General features: G+C 35.0%; 2 protein-coding genes across 2 annotated transcripts in view; both read left to right on the top strand.

Moving 5' to 3' along the window:
* The first annotated feature begins 346 nt into the window (after positions 1 to 346).
* LOC107747286 (collagen alpha-1(IX) chain-like) lies at positions 347 to 4,572 on the top strand. Its single transcript, XM_016561755.1, has 5 exons — positions 347 to 413; positions 492 to 624; positions 2,471 to 2,867; positions 4,363 to 4,446; positions 4,564 to 4,572. Exons 1-5 carry the CDS (start codon positions 347 to 349, stop codon positions 4,570 to 4,572), a joined length of 690 nt encoding a protein of 229 aa, XP_016417241.1.
* A 198-nt stretch (positions 4,573 to 4,770) lies between these two features.
* The window catches only part of LOC107747272 (collagen alpha-1(IX) chain-like), a 20,506-nt gene continuing 4,163 nt past the window's right edge, over positions 4,771 to 21,113 (top strand). Inside the window, exons 1-29 of the mRNA XM_016561737.1 lie at positions 4,771 to 4,915; positions 5,305 to 5,361; positions 5,466 to 5,501; positions 5,588 to 5,650; positions 6,182 to 6,235; positions 6,912 to 6,947; positions 7,219 to 7,242; positions 7,349 to 7,402; positions 8,049 to 8,102; positions 8,503 to 8,538; positions 8,734 to 8,790; positions 9,061 to 9,114; positions 9,248 to 9,301; positions 9,411 to 9,464; positions 10,220 to 10,273; positions 10,460 to 10,513; positions 10,801 to 10,854; positions 11,063 to 11,116; positions 11,210 to 11,263; positions 11,959 to 12,003; positions 12,900 to 12,953; positions 13,028 to 13,081; positions 13,189 to 13,242; positions 16,420 to 16,491; positions 17,091 to 17,126; positions 18,059 to 18,103; positions 18,222 to 18,254; positions 18,475 to 18,621; positions 19,759 to 19,813. Coding sequence (XP_016417223.1) covers positions 4,841 to 4,915; positions 5,305 to 5,361; positions 5,466 to 5,501; positions 5,588 to 5,650; positions 6,182 to 6,235; positions 6,912 to 6,947; positions 7,219 to 7,242; positions 7,349 to 7,402; positions 8,049 to 8,102; positions 8,503 to 8,538; positions 8,734 to 8,790; positions 9,061 to 9,114; positions 9,248 to 9,301; positions 9,411 to 9,464; positions 10,220 to 10,273; positions 10,460 to 10,513; positions 10,801 to 10,854; positions 11,063 to 11,116; positions 11,210 to 11,263; positions 11,959 to 12,003; positions 12,900 to 12,953; positions 13,028 to 13,081; positions 13,189 to 13,242; positions 16,420 to 16,491; positions 17,091 to 17,126; positions 18,059 to 18,103; positions 18,222 to 18,254; positions 18,475 to 18,621; positions 19,759 to 19,813 — 1,573 coding nt within the window. The 5' untranslated portion in view covers positions 4,771 to 4,840. The remainder of the gene's footprint in view (positions 4,916 to 5,304; positions 5,362 to 5,465; positions 5,502 to 5,587; positions 5,651 to 6,181; positions 6,236 to 6,911; positions 6,948 to 7,218; positions 7,243 to 7,348; positions 7,403 to 8,048; positions 8,103 to 8,502; positions 8,539 to 8,733; positions 8,791 to 9,060; positions 9,115 to 9,247; positions 9,302 to 9,410; positions 9,465 to 10,219; positions 10,274 to 10,459; positions 10,514 to 10,800; positions 10,855 to 11,062; positions 11,117 to 11,209; positions 11,264 to 11,958; positions 12,004 to 12,899; positions 12,954 to 13,027; positions 13,082 to 13,188; positions 13,243 to 16,419; positions 16,492 to 17,090; positions 17,127 to 18,058; positions 18,104 to 18,221; positions 18,255 to 18,474; positions 18,622 to 19,758; positions 19,814 to 21,113) is intronic.

Raw genomic sequence — 21,113 nt, forward strand, 5'->3', positions numbered from 1 at the left:
ATGATTTAGAACTATAAGTGATTTTGGTGGGTTTCTGGTTTGGTATAAAATAAGAATTCAGAGCATTAAGATTTTAGCCAGACTTGGGAAAAAAAAGTGAAAGCAATAAAATGCTTGAACTCAAAGGAGACAAAGGTGGCTCAGCTTTTCAAACACGGTGTGATTGTGTTGCTCACACAGTCAACACAGATCTCCCACAAGCAATGTGTGTTCATCAAACTCTCAAACACAGGGAGGAGTAAAGAAACAAAAGGAAAGACTGAGCAAAGCAATAAAAGTTGCAAAAAAGGTTTCATTTGCTATTTAACAATAATGCATTTTTTTCAAAGTCATGCCATTTTCCAGTATGAGTCACCTGCAGACGGACCAAACTCTGTGTCCTCAAACTAAAGATGGGAATGGCCTATTTCCAGGTAAACATCTCAAAAACAGTACATACATTTGGACTAACTATGTTGTTCTTTAACTTGAGTCTCTCTAATATCCCATAGGATTTTACATAATGACTCAGTTCAACATTGCCGAGTTGGCCAGGAGAGGGACGGTGAAGAAGGTGCCTGGAACGACATCTCAGCATATTGCATATAAGATTGGCCCCGAGTTCAACTTCAGGATAAACACCAGGTAAACACCTCTAACAGAGACCCTCCACCTGGGGGAGACTAAAACGTATGCTCAAGAACAGTGAGATATCCCAAAATGGAAACTAGAAGCTGTTTTACCTGAATGGTGACCAGTTATGGAGATGTTAAACTGCTTTTGTGTGGTAACAGTAGTGTTTGCATGACATATTAATTTTGGATAGAGCTATATTTGGAGTCTGCTTCCAAAAATATATGTATTTTTTTTAAGAAAATCCAAGTAAATATTGCAGAAGTTTTAATTAATTTAAGGACTTGGAACAGCTTCAAGTGTGACTCCGAGTGTGATTTAGTTTCTTACAATAGTTCAATAGACAAGAAGTTCATTTATATACAATATTGCCAGTTACGCTACAATCAAAGTCAAAGAATAATCAATATGAGTGTCTCTGAACATCACAATTGCTTTCCTGAATTAATAAGTGTTGTTGAATGGATGAGCAAATTATTACTCACTCATATACATTATATCAGCACTCTTTGAATACCTGCCTTGCTAATTAAATTTGAGAAATAGAACTGTTGTGGTAGACATGGAATAGTAAATAGAAATGAAAAAAAAAAAAAGGTTTACAGCACAGCCAGCAGCCAGAGTCTTTATATGACAGCTTATAAGACTCACCAAACTGACGGTTTAGTGCAGTGGTTCACAACCTTTTTAGCTCCAAGGCTTCTCATTGGAGTGGCAATACAGTAAAATAATTATATAAGATTGTAAGTAATTTAAATAATTAAATTCCATAATTCCAATAAATAAATGTCCTGCATGGTTTACAATTTTTATTACCAATGACTTTACATGACTTTTCTAGTCTGTGATAACATTATTATTTACTCACACATCGTAAATGAGCTTGACTACATTTATATAAATGCTTTAAAAATTTATATAAAAAGCGTTTTTATATTTATATAAAAGCTTTACAAATATATGTTCATTATAAAAAAAAATTAAATGACTTGTCATTGTCATGTCAATCATTTCCATTACTTTTCCTGGTCTACAAACCAAAATTTAAAAAATGTCCCTCATATCCAGGTTTTCCAAGATCATAAGAACCCTGGAGCTTAAAAATGGCTGTTGTTAAGGCAACAAATTAAATTAAGAAATATGATTCCAGTTCATATTTAAATTTTAGTTGTGTTAGCTTATTTTAAACCTGGTGTTGTCCTTAAATAATTTTAAGCCATCTTGTGGCTTCCGTGGACATGTGCTGAGGCCCCCTAGTGGGTATTGAGCCCCTGATTGAGAGCCCCTGTTCTATTGCTTTCCCCAGTGATACAGACTTAGTGCTTGCAATTTCCCCCTTATCAGAAAATCTCTAACCCAGTAACCAGGGCAACGCTTGAAAATGACTTGTACTGTTGACATGTGGCGACATCTACTGGTCATTGATGGAACTTCCTCTGTCCATGGTGCTGAATTAGAAAACTAAATTATTTGCATAATTATTATTATTATATTTTAAATGCATTGATAACAAACCAATACAAAAAATATTGCATCATTCCATGGAACATTGCAGCAGTATTTTTCAAATTTCTTGAAGACTGAGACAAAAATACTATGGTACATGATTACAATTATCATTCAGTGGCAGTGCCATGGTGTGGTATTACCATCTGATACCATTACAGTTCCATTAGAACCACTACAATTTTTTTGTAGATAGTAACCATGCTAATAATGTTCAGCTTGGTATGTTTCCATGTCATCTAAATATTGTAAAATATGTTATTGACTTCAATCAGTACAGTCGGATAAGTCCAGATATGATTTCTGTTCATAATCTGGTCTAATTTAGTCTTGATATTGTTCCTTCAATCAGATCTGCATTTCCCATGGGGCTGCCTGAGGAATTTGCATTTTCTGCAACCTATCGAATGAGTGGAAATACACAGAGTAAGAGTTGGAATTTGTGGCAAATGCAAGATCTGAATGGAAACGAACAGCTTGCAGTCAGACTCAACGGGGAGGCCCTGTCTGTGGAGTTCTTCTACAGAACCCAAGAGAACAGACAGATGATGGCTTTATTCCCTTACCAAGCCCTCCTCTTCAATTCTCAGTGGCACAAGATTTTATTGCTTGTCAAAAAAGGTTCTGTGAGCCTGATAACAGACTGTACAGCAACAGATTCACAGCAGCTGGCACCCAGAGGACAAGTAAACCTAGATGGATTCACGCATATTGGAAAACTGAAGGACAATTCAGCAATAGCTGTGCCGGTAAACTTTTCTTTCTTATCCATATTTACACATTTACAAATCTATTTATGTGTTTCCATAAGGCCTTTCATTACTGCTTTAGTACCCTGATATTTAAATGTTCCTCAAAGCCCTTTAAAATATACATTATGTCCAAAACATCATGTTATAAGCACATATGCACATTTTCTTCTTGAAGTCACAATGTTTTTGTGTCATTATGAGATGCGAGTTTGGAGGCAGTTTGAAGGCTCAGCAGCAGACTGTCTCTTTAAATGGATTTGGATTTTGCCAAATACATTTCAGCAGATAGGTGGGAATTCTAGCAGTGAGGTTCTAGTCGGACAGCTGACCTGCTTAAAAAGTCAGAATTTTTCCTCGCAGCAATATCATTTGCAACGTCGAGTTAGATGCAAACCAAACATCTGCACTTCTCTTTCTTTTAGAACCTGTATGTCATAAAATCAAGGGTCTTTAAGGTCAATTTTTGTATAAATATACATTTGGCTCTATATGTTTGCAGAATTATTTATGTAGCTGTTTAGAAACTTCATAGGCTATAATTTACAAGTTTGCGGGTAACTGGTGCATTATTATGTCCACAATTTTTTTATTTTTTTATTATCAACATTAAGTATGTACACTGCCATTCAAACATTAGATTCCTTTAAGTGTTTTTGAAAGAATAAAGACTTCCACCAAGGCTGCATTTGATCTAAAATACAGTAAAAACAGTATTATTGTGAAATATTATTACAATTAAAAAAAAACTGATTTCTATTTTAATATATTTTAAAATGTAATTTATTCCTATGCTGGCAAAGCTTAATTTTCAGCAGCCATTACACCAGTCTTCAGTGACATATGATCCTTCAGAAATCCTTCTAATTTACATTTCTTCTTATTATCAATGTTGAAAACAGCTTTGCAGCTTAATATTTTTGTGGAAACCATGATACATTTTTTTCAGGATTCTTTGATAAACAGGAAGTTGAAGAGAACAGCATTTATTTGTGAAATAGAAATCTTTTGTAACATTATAAATGTTTTTACTGCTACTTCTGATCAATGTAATTCTTCCTTGCTGAATGAAAGTATTAATTTCTTTAAAAAAAAAAAAAACTTTCTGACCCCAAACTTTTAAACGGTAGTGTAAAAACTTAGCGTGTATTTTTATATTGACAGGCATGAGGCTTGTGTCTTCCTTAAAGTAATGATCTCAGTAACTTTTGTGTAACTTTTAAATTAAGTGTCACCGAATGATATATTCACATATTATGAGCTCAATCTACCACTACCATCAACAAGAAAACTCATTTAAATTCATTGTTCTGCAAAAATAATTTTCAACTAAAAGAGCAGCATAAAAACTTTCTTTTTTAACAAAAAACGAATCAATTTCTTTTTGAACATTACACATTTTTGAACATAATAAGCCAATGCTAAACAATTCAATACACCCCACAGGCTCACATTATCATGATGCTTTTTGATGGTTGTTTGTCTGTTGTTTCAGTTTGAGCTGCAGTCAATGCTGATCCACTGCGACTTAAACATCCCGCAGAGAGACACATGCGGCGACCTTCCTGCAAGGAGAGAGGTGAGACGTGTCTAACATCACAATTTTAATCTAAGAAACTAAAACCCAAACTTAAAAAACTGGAATGTAATGGTACAGCTCTACTATTTTCCAGCATTCCCACTCTGTCTCCCAAAGACCAAATAGTGTTTGTTAACAGAGGTCAAATGTCACCGTCTAGTAAAATTTCCCGCCATCTATTCGAATGTCTGCCGGACTCCTCCTCTCACTGTGCCACTGTCCTCCAATCACAGACCCAGAACAAACCACCTCATGCATATGTATAAGTACTCTGTGGTTATGGTCTCCCTTGAGTTCAGATAGTTGAAAGGGGATTTAGTTGGGTTTCTTGGTCGGGGGCTCCGTCAACCCAACTGATCCCAGAAAACAGGGCTTTTGTGTCTTTGGGGAAATTATGGCTCTCGCTGCAGGAGTGCGTGGGCCCTTTTTACTGATTTTGTTGGAGATAACCATCATTTGCACGGCACAGGTAAATGCAACCCTTCTTTGTTCTTTTTCTTTTAGATATCCGAGGCAGAGTTTCCGGTGAGCGCTTGTATTTTCAGCATATATAAGAGAAATAAACCATTTGCATTCATAAATAGAATCACAAATGCTGTAAGATATTATAGGCTGCACTGCATTTTTGCATCTGTATGGTCCATTTGTTGTAAGATGCAAATGCACACCTGTTGCACGGCAGGTGTTTGAACTGTTTTCTAAAACTTTTTTGCATGCTTAAACTTAAAAATTATCTGTAGTATATTTTTTTACCCGCTGGATCATTTCAGTTTACATATTGCATGAACTTTGTATTAATGCATCTAAGACCTCACTGTAGGAATATAACAGCATTGTTTACTTACTATTTTTGAACAGAGGGCTGGAGCCGGCCCTCCTGGTCCTCCCGGTGTGCCTGGAATAGACGGTATTGATGTGAGTTGAATTTTAAAAATGTGAATATAATTTAAAATATAAAGCAATTCAGTGACCAAAACATTATGCATTATGGAAGAGTTAAAAGTATGTTTTTCTTGCAGGGCGAGAGAGGTGACCCCGGTGAAGATGGTTCGGCTGTAAATATCAGTGTTCTTGTGTATTATTATAATTTGCTACATTTAGGATATTGTTGCATCTTACACACTGTCATTTGAAACCAAAGGGTCCTGATGGAGATCTTGGAAAACCAGGTTCTGCTGGACTTCCTGGATTACCTGGAGCTGATGTAAGGAAACACATTAAAACATCTTGTGGATTCTCTTCATAACATGTTAAAATTGACATAGCCTTCTATGGGAAAACAAACCTCAGTTTCGCAGAGTTCAGTCAATGGTGGGCGGCACTCTTAGACGGGTCAAAAATGCAGGGAATTTCTCATGCCGGACTGAAGCAAAGACCACAGGAAAAAGGTCTGTCCAACAGACAACAGGGTTTTTGTTTAAGCACGGACACCCGAAGCCTGGACTTAATTAAAGTGGATTCCCTGTGAAAATGGAAGTAGGGGTCAAGAAAATATATCAACTCTGGTTTGAGACGGAAGGTCTTCTAAAGGTGTTGAATGACAGGTGTTTTTGTTTTGGCATCAAATTCTGTGGATAATTGAGTAGTCACTGGTTGGTTAATGTTCAAAACTTCAGCTTGCAAAGTGACTAAACAAAGTTTCATGCAGCAAACCCTCCCCTAAAACATCCTTTTTGATTCCTCGTTTGCTGTTGTAAGAGGTAATAATGTAACATTTCCCCTCTGTGTTCTTCAGGGATTGACTGGCCCCATAGGAGAACTAGGCCTCGATGGCCCCCCAGGACAAAAGGTGAGTGACTGATTTGAGCTCTGGTCCCTACTGAAGCAGAAAACTGAGAAGCTCATTAGTGTACTACTGACTGGCCTTGCAGAGGGAATTATAAGTATTTTCACATGACCACTAGATCCTAATTCTGTCTGTGTGCTCACTGATCTGTGCAGCCAGAAGTCAGATTCACTCACTCAACGATGCTCAAACATAGTACCTAACTCTGCCTGTGAAGATTCTCTGGCTTTATGTGACTTTCATAACAGTAATCGTGCGGCAATGTGATTTTCTGTGACTTTCAGAACAGTATTTATATATATAATTTGTGTCCCAAATTATGCAATATACACTTATTCTATGCACTTTGTAGTCAACTGTCTAGTGTATGAATTGTATAAGGTTATTTTGTCATCCAACATCGGAGTCTGATAGCTCCTCCCCCTCCAGTTCGCCATTAAAGATGCGACAGTTGAGTGCATTAAGTGTCCAACATTTCATACTTTGTTTTTTCAGTTAATTAAGTGCATCATTGTTGCATTGAAGTGCCCTTTTTCATTGTGAACACGCTAATCACACTGTTTATACTAAAAACAGCATAGAATAGTGTGAATTGGGACACACTTTTATATATAAAATTTAATTATGTATAATTAAATTATGTTTAAGTCTAAAAAGTGACTTTGTGTAATTGAAACAGGGAGAACCTGGCAAACCTGGACCCAGAGGAGGGGCGGTAAGCCTAATCTTGCCATCTTTCGACATCGTTGAAGCCCATGTATTTAATAAAAACACAATTGAGCAGATAAGTAGTTGTAAACAGGCTTAAAGCTGATCTGTATACCCAACGCACTGCATCTTTACAGTTAGCCAAAAGAAATCTACTTTTTGTATGAGATTACATTATCATATTCAGTAAATATAAATTGTTTTTGCATAAACATGGGAGAAACAAAGAAATGGGAATACAATATATATAATTAGATAAACCTTCTCTGTCTTTTTAGGGTGTTGGACCTGATGGACCAATTGTAAGTGGCTTTTGTTTTTATATGATAACTTAAAAAGCAGTGTGTTGAGTGGGGTTTTCTTTGGGTGGTGGAAACAAAGGTTTAAATTTGATACTTGTTTGCACAGGGACAACCAGGACCAGGAGGACTTCCGGGTGAGCAGGGAAAAGTAGGACTCCCTGTAAGTGACTCTTCTGATTGGTCTCTGGGTTTTTCCTTGTCATTTGTTAATAATGTAAACAAGCAGCAACAAGTAGTCTTTCTTTTGCTTTTTTTTTATACTTGTTTCTACTGATTTCTAGGTGAAATACAAATCAAATGTGTTCTTGACCAGTTTCTTGACCAGATTCACACAAATAGAGCCATTGCAAGAGATAGATTTTTTGAGACTTAAAATAAATATATAAATAAACAAAAACTATAAAAACATAATATATAAATAAATAAACAAAAACAACTTATTTTTTTCAATAAAAATACCTATTTATGATGTATTAATGATGTATAATTTTACAGTTCAAATCTCACTCTGTCCATGAAAAATCAACAACAGAGTTCATTGTAAAGGCATGGAGCTGCTGCTTCAATAGTTCAGTATACTTCCTCTCATGCCAGGCAAGGCTATGAGATATTTTAGTTTCATAAAGAACTTTAAAACTTTAAACTTAGTTTTATTTTATTTAGGTATTTATTTTGTGGTGAACTCTTACTGTAGTATTTCTCTTAAACTTGGTATTTTGTAATTTTATTCAAAAAGTGAGCAATCTAAATGCTTACAGTTAAAGAGTATTCATACATCAATTAAAATGCTTCTCTCTGTATAACAGGGAGCCATGGGTGTGAGAGGGCCACAGGGACCCCGTGGACCAACAGGCCCCCGTGTGAGTATTGCTGTGATGTTTCAAGAGTTACACAAGGGCTGTGACCTTTCATCCGTTTCATCTTAGGAGAAAAATATGAATCATGACTTATCATGAATTATCCTGACTTCATTATGTTACACCAACAAAAAGTCATTTTAAAAAGTCAGATCATAGTAGACATAAGTATTATGTTAGATAATAAGGTACAAGATTATAAGGTAGATAATATAAGGTAAAAACTGTACATGTTCAGTTTAGAATGTACGACTGAGACATCAGTATACACAGGGAACATCATGTAGAGCAGCAGTTATAATTATGAAACAACAGGGTGTCCCAATTGCTTCCTTAATCAACTAATTGCCCTTTATTTCCTTCAAACTGGGTGCAAACTGTTCTAAAGTGAATGTGTTTACAGGGTGCTGCAGGGATGCTGGGTGGAACAATGGAACTGGTAAGAGGAAATTCTACTAGGTGCTCCATCAAACCTTTTGTTGCAAACCATATGAAAGCCATATTGTTTTCAACATCCACGTTGAAATATGTTGTGATAAACAATGTGTTGTTAGTAAAGTGCTCCAAGACGACTATTAGATATGGCTGGATTGAGTGACATAAAATGACTCTAAATTGTTTTTCTGATGTTAAGTGCTCTAACGCATGCCCACCTGGTGCTCCTGGTCATCCTGGCTTGCCTGGAATGAAGGTGAGTTTTCCTGTAGATAGTATTTCAAAAGGAATTGATATAAATCAATATATAGTAAAATGTAATAGATATTAATTAATATAAATTTAAAGTAAATAAAATATAAAGTATAAAATAAAATATACATTTGATAAATTAATATACATATAAAATTATTATTATTATTATTATTATTATTATTATTATTATATAAAAATAATAAATGCCCATGCTTTTGAATATATATTTTAAATAATATATTTTATAAACTGTCCTCCTGTCCACTGTCAGGGTCATAAAGGGGTGAAAGGAGAAGCTGGAGAGCCTGGAAAACAAGGACACAAGGTAAGAACTTTACAAAATTTACTATCTATCTATCTATCTATCTATCTATCTATCTGTCTGTCTGTCTAATCATTGTGTATTTTGAGGATTTTTACGATTTCAGTGTCTAAAATAGCTTTCTTTCTCTTTTTAGGGAGAGGAGGGAGATCAGGGGGCAATTGGAGAGGTCGGAGCTCAAGGCCCAAATGTATGTGCATTTCCTGTTCATTTAAGCAATCTACACTAAATTACTAAATTGATTCAGTAGCTATATCTTGATCTGGTCTTAAAGTCTTGTTTCGATTATGTGCTCTCAGGGATCGCAGGGAATTCGAGGTGCCACTGGTATGATTGGCTCCAAAGGAGAAACGGTAAGATTTCGATTAAATAAGCAGTCGAGGAATATAATATTTTACCTGTTCTTAAATATTCTAAAATCTAAAATATTCAGTTGTCTTTAGTTTGTCACAACATAGTAAAAGCATGTGGCATCAGGGAGAGGGACATTCTCATTCTAGAGAGCATTTGATTGGACAAATATTTGTATACAGCCTAGTGCATACTAGATGAGAAATCAATATTTTTGTCCATTTCCATGGAAAGGAAAGACTACATTGTGAATGCATTTATAGAAACTAAAACTCATAATCTCATTTATATTTTATGGGTTTACTATTTAGAGACTCAAAATGTTACTAATTAAAGGAATAGTTCACCCAAACATGAACATTTTGTCATTTACTCACCCTCATGTTGTTCCAAACCTGCATGAGTTTCTTTATGTTAAACATAAAAGATATTTTGAAGAATTTTGAAGAACCAAACAGTTGTTGGTCCCCATTGACTTCCATAGTAGGGAAAGAAATACTATTGAACTCAATAGGGACCATCAACTGTTTGATTACCAGCATTCTTCAAAATATCTTCTATGTTCAACATAAGAAAGAAACTCATGATGACAAAATGTTAATTTTTGGGAGAACTATCCCCTTTTTATACAAAAAAAAGAAACTTAGAGTGGCATTAGATGGTATACTGCAGCACCTCAACCGACATAAAAAGCTGATAACGGAGAAAACAATGTAATACAAAAAAAAAATAAGTAATATGTTGTTATTTTTTACAGGGGCCTCGAGGTGTTGATGGGGACCCTGGACCTCAGGGTGTTGCAGGAGCCATGGTAAGTTCTTCAAACGAAACCAATCTAATCTAAAGCTGTAACCAATCATGAAACAGGAAAGTTCTGCTTTGTTCGACAGTCTGTTTCAGCAGTGGGCATGACTTGAAGATGATGTCCTGAGCCTTGGGTGTAAATAAACAAATCAATATTAGCAGATATCTGTGGAGTGTGCTTCTTTTTATCTAGGGGGATCGAGGCCAAAGAGGAGTAATGGGAGAAACTGGCCCTAAAGGCGAACAGGTATGTGTATAACTATCATTATAGCAACAAAAAGTTTAAGTTTAAGAGGTTTTTGTTTATTAAATTAGCCTTTGAGAAGTTGCCCATGATAAACTGGATCCTAAATGGGATTTAGCCAAGTAGGACATGATCCAGGATCAACATCCTTGTTAGTCCTGGAATAACATTCAAACAACCCACCAACGTTGATCCAAGAACATGCCCTATTTGGCTATATCCTATCATTCTAAGGGTAATACGCATTGATTTGAATTAATCCGATTTAATGATATTATCTCTTTCTGCAGGGACCTCAAGGGACAAGAGGCAACACTGGTCTTCCAGGGCCAAAGGGAGACAGTGTATGTGGTTTACCATATAAATAAACGTACACTTCCTTTAATGAAAATGCAGAAAAATGTGGCTGGTACCATGGTACAGTGATGGTGTCAGATGGTAACAGCATGAAAAATATGGCAGTATGGTACTTTTTGTCAGAGTAAATAAAAGGATTTACTTAAAGACTTACTTGCATGCATCCAAACAGCACCAATCTGTGTTTTTCTCCAGGGTTTTCCAGGTGTGGATGGACGTGAGGGAATCCCTGGCATGCCAGGTGCCAAGGTACAGCAAATTCTGGCTTTCGTCATTCAAACATGGCCATGTAAAAAGAATGACAGTGGTAATAATGGCGTTTTTTTTTTAAACTTATTACAGGGTGCTGCCGGAAAACCTGGAAGCCCTGGGGAAGTTGGACTTCAAGGACTCCCTGTAAGTCTTAATGTAGAAATAAAGAAATGTATTCAGACTGTGAAGAAGGTCAAAAACATTTGCCAGAGAATAATAAAGTTCAAATACAGTATGCAAATGTTTAATGGTTTGAGCTCAGTAAGGTTTTTTTGTGCTTTTTTTTAGATTGAAATATTTCACATTATTACTGTTCTATTGTATTTTTGATCAAATAAATGCAGACTTGGTTAGCATAAGTGACTTCTTTCAAAAACCTTAAAAAGTTAACTTTAAATGGTAGTGTATGCGAACTTTCACTTTCTTTCTACAGGATGCAGTACAATGAGTCACTTTTATTTTATCCTTGTCAGACATGCATAGTTGAATTCTGAACTTTTTGTCTCATGTCATGTTCAACCTGTCTCCTTTAAAGCTATTAAGCAGATAAAAATGTCAATAATTTATTTCGATTTCAAATTTGTGCTCCATTTCATGGCAGGGCAAGATTATAAAATACTTCTGACTTTATCCAGCATGATGTCAGGTCTTCATGACTAATTTTTGAGACTTTTTTTTGTTGTTGTTGAGAAAATCATTAATTTTGAGACTGTTCAAATCCACCCCTTGGATTTGTCTTTGATCTAACAGAACAAAGAGAAGGCGTTTTACTTCCTTCAGGAGATGTAGCCTTGACAACTGCATTTTGATATTTAGTGACTTTTATTTCATGTCTGCAGGGTTTACCAGGAAGCCCAGGACCAAAAGGTGGAGGTGGAGAGAAGGTGAGAGATGTTGCTAAATGTATCTGTGCTCGGTGCAAAGTCATCTCATTTTTTAACACCCTGAACTGACAAAAGTTTTTTTCAGGACAATGAAGCAAAAATTATTTTCCTTATGTCTCAGAACCACAGGCTGTTAAAGCTGAAGCTGCTATTTTTATTTCAAGATGTTTTCTCCCATCTAAGTTTTTATATTCAAAGACAAAAAAAAAAAAAAGCCATTTGTAGGTTGGTTTTAGCATTTTGCCAATATTAACATTCTGGCTGATACAGATACTCTGATAATTATTTTAAAGTTATGGCTTACTTTACTTACTATACTTTTTGTCTAAATACATTTACAAAACACTAAAAACTAAAATCAACCATTTGAAGTGCTACAAGTGAATTTGGGCATTACAAAATTATAATATATAGTATATATTCATTTTGAAATTTGTTAAGGACTACATTTAAGTGTTATTTTATAATGAAAAATATTAGTTTTTTTAAGATTTAAAGATTAGTGTAATTAAGACAACAGATTTTAAGATAATATATTGTATATGAAAAAAATACGGAAATGAGTGTGCAAAACAAAATATCCAATATCAGCTAATCCAATATTTGCCAATAAATAAATAAAAAAAATCTGTATCATCAGCCAATAACTGATATAATAGCAATGTATTGTGCAACCCTAGTTGTTGTTTTTTCTTCTGAAATGTGTGTCACTGTGGCTCATTTAGCATTGTTTGTTTCAGTGGCCCAAAACAGAAACATTGGCTTATTATTTTTGCAATTTTCAATTTGATGCCATTTTAAGCTACTTTTATGCTTTAAGCTACTATGTCACGCACAATCCTACTCTGCCTGTAGGTTATTATGAACACTATATGATATACTTGCTCCAATTACAGGGTAATTCAGGACAACCGGGCCTCATCGGTACTATGGGATCTGCAGGTAAACCGGTAGGTAAACCATCCAATGGCTTTGCCATTAGTGTGCAGGAATAGATTATCTGACACTAAATGTCTCTGTTCAGGGTGAACGTGGAGAACAAGGAGAATTTGGACCCATTGGGCCTATTGGACAACCTGTGAGTACCCAATGCAGTATGAATAACAGCTAATGGATAGGCTGGATGTGTCTGTGTTTACTCACCCAGGAATATTTCCCAAATGATGATAGTTTCCTTCTGTTTAGGGAGACCGAGGAGAGCATGGGCCACCTGGGCCGATGGGAAAACCAGGAGCCAGAGTAAGTGCATAATCTGTATAATGATATGGTTGTGGTTTCAAAGCAAGCATCTTCTGTACTTTACTTTCATCATGCAAATTACTGAACAAAGTAAAAGCCCTTGCCTGTAGAGAGATGGGGGTCCTAAAGTTGCCTTCGTTGCTCCGATGTTTCTCTTTGAGGCTCAGCATAACACCCGGTTTTAGATGGTTCTCCTTAAAAAGAAATAAAAATAGACACAAATTATATCAAATATTTGCTAGCTATACAATTAATGTGGATAGTATAGTTCAGATGATTTGCTTCTGAAAGGGTTTAATGAGAAATGTTGGAGTTCAAATTGAAAAGTCAGATTTTATGTGCAGAAATATCCAAGAAGCAGTAGACTTCAGGTTTCATATGTCTTACCGTTTTGTCTACACTGCAAAAAATAATCGATCTTAATCAGTATTGTTTGCCTTTTGTCCAAAACAAATATTATAACATCCATAAATCACATTCATTTCGACTGCGAAGTGAAATATATATTTTTTTAATTTAAGTTTTTCGTAGTTTTTTTTTAGCATCATTGGTAAGTTGTTGTTTCTTGTTTTATATTGAAACATACTAAACTTATTTATTTATTTATTTCTAAAAAGGAGAAAATGTCGCAGTTTTGCTTGTCAAGTAAATTCGTCTTGTATTAAGGATGTTTAGATATTTAGTTACTGGAAAATGAGACAAACATACTGAATAAGAAAATGATTTTTTGCTGTGTTAGAGAAACTACTAACATTAAAGAGATCTCATTTGCAAATTTTCTTTCCTATATGCTGGCAGCAAACCCAAAGTTCAAAACAAGTCATAGGCAGCATTACATTTAAATTATTCTATTATCCCTGTGTTCAAAGAGAAAGCAAGTCATTTTGACATCCGCTAAACTCAATCGCTTTTACTTATTTAGATGGTTTGGTGCGCAGTGAATTCAAAAAACTTTTCACTAATAGTCTTTTAGGGGAATTCATGACTTTTATATTATGCTAATTTGAGGGTCAAACCAAGGCAAATATTCATAGTACTGAAATGCAGACACTGCGGGTAAGAAGGGAAACTTCATGCTGTGGCCCATGGAAGAGATTGGAGCCAGCAGTTTCTCTCTTGAATGGGATTTCACCTCACAGCTTTCACAGTAAAGAGTAAACAGTCAAAAGAATGTCTCACAGCAGTGTCTCTCAAACAGCCTCTGTTCCCCTGCCATTCCCATGAGCACACACATATCTACACACACAAACACTCACCATCACACTTCAAATATTTAAACATGATTATGTCAATATTGTAAATAATTTGTAACCTTATAATTTTTCTAAATTAAGAATACAGGATTTCAGCAGGTTGTATGAAGTTTAAAAAAGGAAAAATGGAAAGGGAAAAAAGGGAAAATGGAATGGAACACACAATGTCTTTTATTAGCAACAGCTCAAAGCTTGAAAATACAACTTCCAATAGATCTCCATTACTTAAAAAAAAAAGCTTAAGTCTTGAATAGTTCTGCTACTGAACACTGGAATATGGAAATAACATTTACTGTATCTTCTGCTCACACTGCAAAAAAGTGCAAAAAGTGATGTTCAACCTGTTTTTTTATATATTTTATATATTTGTCTTGTTTTCCAGTGCAAATGTATAAAGATTCTTAAATCAGGATGCATTTACATGAGAAAATTACATGAAATAAGTAGTCTTGTTTCACGAGAAATTGATCAAAATGAAGTGAGTTTATGATTATAACAAGAACAAATATTTGCCAATGGGCTCATTGCATAACAATTTACAATAACAATTGTTTAATTTCTTAGAAAACAAGACTTCATATGTTCCATTTGCATCCCAAGTAAATGTATCTTGATTTAAGGATGTTTTGATATTTGGTAACAAAAAATTTTAGATAACAAAAATACTGAGGAAGATTTTTTTTTCATGCAACATTTAATGCCACAACTTGAATTTTACACTTTCTGCTTAAGGCCCCAATTTGTGGAATTAAGACTTTTTAAGAATCGCAGAAACCATCATTTCATGACACAACTTTGAAATGCAGTATTTACAAACATGTATTTAAATGAACATTTATATATCCAAATTCATAAATATATATTCAAATTTCAACTATATATTCAGATTTATATCTACATATTCAGTGGTTATAATGTATAGAATTGTATAGAATTATCCTGCTTAGTTATTTTCTGTTATATATATATATATATATATATATATATATATGTGACCCTGGACCACAAAACCAGTCTTCAGTGTACATTTTTCAAAATTGAGATTTATACATCATCTGAAAGCTGAATAAATAAGCTTTCCATTGATGTATGGTTTGTTAGGATATGACAATATTTGGCCGAGATACAACTATATAGAAAATCTAGAAATCTGAGGGTGCGAAAAAAATCAAAATATTGAGAAAATCGTCTTTTAAAGTTGTCCAAATGAAGTCCTTAGCAATGCATATTACTAATCAAAAATTAAGTTTTGATATATTTACGGTAGGAAATTTACAAAATATCTTCATGGTACATGATCTTTACTTAATATCCTAATGATTTTTGGCATAAAAGAAAAATTTATCATTTTGACCCATACAATGTATTTTTGGCTATTGCTACAAATATACCCCAGCGACTTAAGACTGGTTTTTGTGGTACTTATTGATTGTTTGATTAATTAATTGATTTACAATAAAATATCATTTATAATGACAAAACACTCTTTTGGCAGATCTGTAGAATTAAAAAAAAAAAGATTCAATTAAAAAAACGCATTCCACTGAATGACTCAGTTGGACAGTGAATTTCTGTTAAAACATATAGGCTTGGAACATACAGGTATGTAACTGTAGATTAAATCAGCAGTGCAGGAAACACTGGTGTACATCCACATACCAAATTTATCAGCATTTGCCACTTTGTCCTGATCTTGCGTTTTCTCAGACCGCACTCTCTTTTTAAAAATGCATGAGAGTGTTTTTGCAGGGGAACTAAAGGATTCTGCAGTCTTTGCTCTTTGTTGACAAAGGTATTTGAACCTTTGCCATCTGTTTGGAGATCCTGCAGTGGGGCAGGAAGGAATATAAAATACATCAACCATAATTTTACAGTAAATCCCAGACTCATACTGCATGTCATCTTACATTGTTTGTATTTTCAGGGTCCTAAAGGTGACTTGGGCTTGCCTGGACTTCCTGGACCACCGGGCCTGCCAGGAATAAAAGGAGATAGGGTGAGGATGTCTCTGCCTACCACATTTGAAGAGATTTTTGTAATCTCAAAATATCTCAAAACAATCTCTTTAAATTGCTCTTAACTTTTTCAACATGATTTTGTTCCCTGGTGAACTGATAAAAACCCATGCACCCTGACTTGTTGCAATCAGGAAATCTGATTTATTAAGGAACAGCAAAGTGTACTTGGAGTTCTGTTACATCAACATCCCTGTAACTATTACAAAAAGTCATCTGCAGCTCTTTAAAAAACAGCTAACCTCTTTATATTCACTGTTCTTGCTTAATTAGACAGTGAGGGTTCTACTTTTCTAGCCTTTAAGCAATTATTATGTGCTCCCATTGGTGTTTTAAAGTTTAAAAAGCTTTGAAAGTACAATGAGGCTTTTGAAAATCAAATTGGACCATTTTAGACTCAATGATTTCCTTAATGCATTTAAAAAAAGAACTTGAGCACCTCTAACAGATGTAGGATTTATAGAAAGAGCAAAATGCTGAACGTACATTATTGCATAACTGTTGTTATAATGAACTCTTCAGACACATACTTTCAGTTAAATATTCAAGGGAATGAATTTCTGTATGTGATATTACACAGGGTGGAGCAGGAGAACCTGGACCAAAGGGAGAACAGGTAAGAGCATGATTCACATTATCAGCAGATACTGCACTGCAGAACTAAACTGAATACATCGGATCAACCCTCTACATTGCGAGTAAATCACTCGCATATGCGACTAAATATACGATTTACGATTTTACTCGCCAGTGTGTGAGTTGGAGGCTAAGTAAGTTTAGCACAGATATATTTTCACTCGCCGTACACTCTCAGACTGAACGCTTCAAAGTTTCACTCTCCGTCAACCGATCTGTGCTATTTTTCAGTTCATCTGAAATGGATGTGCAGCGCACCTGTATTTGACGTACCGTAAACTCTAGAGTGTCTCACACACACGTAGAGAGAGAGAGAGAAAGAGAGAATTGATGCGCTACATGTAAACGATATTCTTTGTTGTATTTTCCTGTCAAAATAATAGTGTTCCTTTTGAAATTCTTCTCGCAATTATTATCGTTTCTTACTATTATCGTCCCTGTTTTGATTTCAGCAAATCAGTTTGAGCGAATGCACATAACCTGATTAATATTCATGAAACCAGCAGCTCATTAATCCTTAGTGTGTTTTATATTGTACTTATTAGTAGAATTCGTATCATTATTATCTTATCAGTATTTTTGTTAGTTTTTGCCCAATTTTTTTTACAGAAACACTGAATGACAAAAAAAGCACCACCACCAGTCCTAAGTTCAGTTAAAATGACTAATATGCATTCATACATGGTTATCAAGTTTTAATTCTAATTGTATTATATATATATATCAGTCTGGCAAGTAAACAAAAAAATTTACTAGCCAATGGCGATTCAATTGCCAAGGTGTCCGTAGAGGGTTGCGGATACCTTCAAAACGAATGTAAGAAAGACTCAATTTATAACCAAAACTATCCATTCAAGACGTTTTACAATAACAGAACTTATGCATATGAATTGGTCATGTGTTTTATTGTAGGGCGCTCAAGGTGACGAGGGAACACCAGGAGACAAGGGAGATGTTGTGAGTAGCTCTGAACTGCATAGCTAAAAAAAATAATAAGAATACAGTAAGCTAATGTACACTGAGATTTTTGAGATATTGTAGTGCACTTTACTTCTCTTGCTGTTTCTACACTTAGGGTGACCCTGGCCAATCTGGAGCTAAAGGCGAAGTGAGTTTTGGATCACTATTCTTTCTTGAATATTTATGAATTTTTGACGACGGTCTATTAGGCAGTTGGCTCTGATTACAGATATCCATGGAAATATTCTTTGGCTTTATCTCAGCTCACTCTAGCCCTCAGATATGACACTGTATTGAAACGATTTACTATACGAAGACACTAGTATTACATCTATGTATGTATACTTACATCTCTGGTGTAAATTCAGGTTGGTAACCAGGGGGATCCGGGTAATAGAGGACCAGAGGGTGCCCGTGGGCAGCCTGGCATTGAGGGGCCTCCTGGTAGTCCTGGACCACGTGGCATGCAGGGGAACAGAGGAGCTCCAGGACCTCGTGGCACCCAGGGACCAGCGGTACGTTATCAACCTTTCAAAGATAGAGTGATTAGCAATTACACTTCATAAACCAAGACTGTCTACGGTTATAAAAATAAAAAAAGATTTGCCTGTCACCCAAATCTCTCTTCACATATAAATGTGCATTATCAATATTCTATCTGCTTTTTAAGACATTTTTCTTGGTAATTTTCATTGTTTTGTTGCACATTATCATGATTTCACTTTGCATGTCCACTACAGTTCAAAAGTTTGGGGTCAGAATGATTTTTTTAAAGAAGAAATTAATACTTTTATTCAGCAAGAATGCATTATATTGATCAAAAGTGAAAGTAGAGATAATATTTCAAATAAATGCTGTTTATATTAAGCAGCACACCTGTTTTTAAAACATTTACTTAAGATTGTAATAATGTTTCACAATATTACTGTTTTACTGTATTTTTTGATCAAATTAATGCAGCCTTGGTGAGTAGAAGAGAGTTTTAAAAAATTGTTAATGAATTCTTACTGACCATAAACTTTTCAATGGTAGTGGTTGAACAGGACATGGTTATATTGCTATTCTGTTAGCTTATTCAATGTGTTAATGTGTTTTTATTATGAAATTTTGGTAGCTATATTGTTCACATGTTCACATTTTGACATCAAGACCAGAGAAAAAATGATTATTATAGGTACAGGGTTCTTACAGTCATTGAAAACTTTTAAATATCATGAAAACTATTTTCTAGTCCTGTAAGGTGTCTATAGTGACTATAACTTTGTTCTGTTATGCTTAAGTCAAAACATGTTTAATTGGCTAAAAATGCTGTTTGTGAGTGCAATCATAAAATGAATATCATTAATCCTTATCCAGTAATCATGAATGACAGGAAAGTTTTAGAAACTAAAAAGTCAGTTGCCAAAATGTGTGGAAACCCTGTAGTTTTTCAGCATTTTGTTGTACATACTCATTACGTTTGGAAAGGTATCAAGAAAAACAGTACTGTGAAACATTCTGCAGCTTTTAAAAACACTTCATTCCAATTCCAATTTCTTTCTTTGTTATTTTCGGAGGCAGAGCTAATTAGTGGTCTGAAATGAGATGAAATGATCAGAATACAGTCAGAATTTGTGTGATTTTCTTCCAAACAACTCCTCCTGTGTTTACAGGGTAAAGAACCAAGTGATCAACACATCAGACAAGTGTGCATGCGCGTTATGCAGGGTGAGTCTGGAAGCAAAGATTTGTATCATTTCAGAAATAAACGTCATTTCCCTTTTAAGCATGCAGAGCCGCACTTTTGCCATCAGAGAATCTGAACTTTCCAGGCAGAAGAACACAAGCACGAACCACTGAAGGAAGGAGTGAGATGAATAGAAGGAAAATGTGTGTTTTGTTTCAAAGATTCTTTTTGATTCTACTCTGATGAGCAGAGACACTTTACTAAAGTTAGCCATCAGTTCTGCCTCTCTCTAAGTCCTCTGGAGCGCACGCCGCCGATTCCCTCATGACCTTTTCATTCACATTTCACTGCCAAAAATGTGCCTCTGCCAAAACCTCCCTGAAAAAGCTCAGTCAAGCATCGTGCTGCATACATTTTCAGGACGTTTTCTGACTGAAAGTTGAAATTCACTGTACCCTAGATCTTGCTCAATGGCTCAGGGCCTGGGATTGGATTCTTTACATCATGAATAAATCGGTCTGCCCTTTTATCCCTTCACACAATGGAAAAGGAAGTTGTAAAAATGGCAGCAATGCTCTTCTTTTATGCTCAATTTCCCATAGCAAATTGAAAACGTATAAGAGAACACCATTCAAAGGATGAATGGAAGGAGTGGGCTTTAACAGCGTTCTGCAACACAGCTTTTAGTGAATATTGAAAGCTGGCAAATTATCTGCTTATTCACATCAAAATATTAGAGCTATAATAAAATAAAAACATAAAGCAACTTACAATATGTGCAATAAAAAGTCAGAAACGTGGCTTATTTAGTATTGCACCTGGTTTGACACATTTACATTTACACATTCAGCATTGATCCAAAGTGATATACATAAGCCTACACATTTTAGCCTTGGGGCTAAAATGTGGGCTAAAAAAAAACATATTGTTTTATTACTTACGTTAATAAAATCATTTTATTTGCACACAGCAACTGTCTTCAGCGTGCCGAGTTTCAAGTGTTTCGAAATACTTCAAAATTGTACGTTATTGTTCTTTAAGTGACTGAGGAAAAAAAGTAGAACAGCGACTGCAAACGAGGTAACTGGGATGATAAAGAGATTATTTTGCGATATATTTCAGTTGATTTACCAAACAGAGGATCTACGTAGCGACATTTCCACATTAATGAATGTGTGTTATTAGAATGATTGTTGTATGCTGTATTTGACACTAAAGTGATAGTTCCTCCAAAAATGAAAATTTTGTCAACATTTTCTCACCCTCATATCGTTTCAAAATCATATAACTTTCTTTTTGTCTGTGGAACACAAAAAATATATTTTATGAGGGGGGGGGGGG

Source organism: Sinocyclocheilus rhinocerous, unplaced genomic scaffold, assembly GCF_001515625.1.
Source record: "Sinocyclocheilus rhinocerous isolate Xijiao unplaced genomic scaffold, SAMN03320098_v1.1 scaffold1069, whole genome shotgun sequence".
Lineage (NCBI taxonomy): Eukaryota > Metazoa > Chordata > Actinopteri > Cypriniformes > Cyprinidae > Sinocyclocheilus > Sinocyclocheilus rhinocerous.

Excerpts from the sequence above, each read along its gene's own strand:
- LOC107747286 (XM_016561755.1), top strand. The coding sequence starts at position 347 with ATGAGTCACCTGCAGACGGACCAAACTCTGTGTCCTCAAACTAAAGAT. Across the intron at positions 625-2,470 it reads AACTTCAGGATAAACACCAG|ATCTGCATTTCCCATGGGGC; the intron begins GTAAACACCTCT and ends TCCTTCAATCAG. Across the intron at positions 2,868-4,362 it reads ATTCAGCAATAGCTGTGCCG|TTTGAGCTGCAGTCAATGCT; the intron begins GTAAACTTTTCT and ends CTGTTGTTTCAG.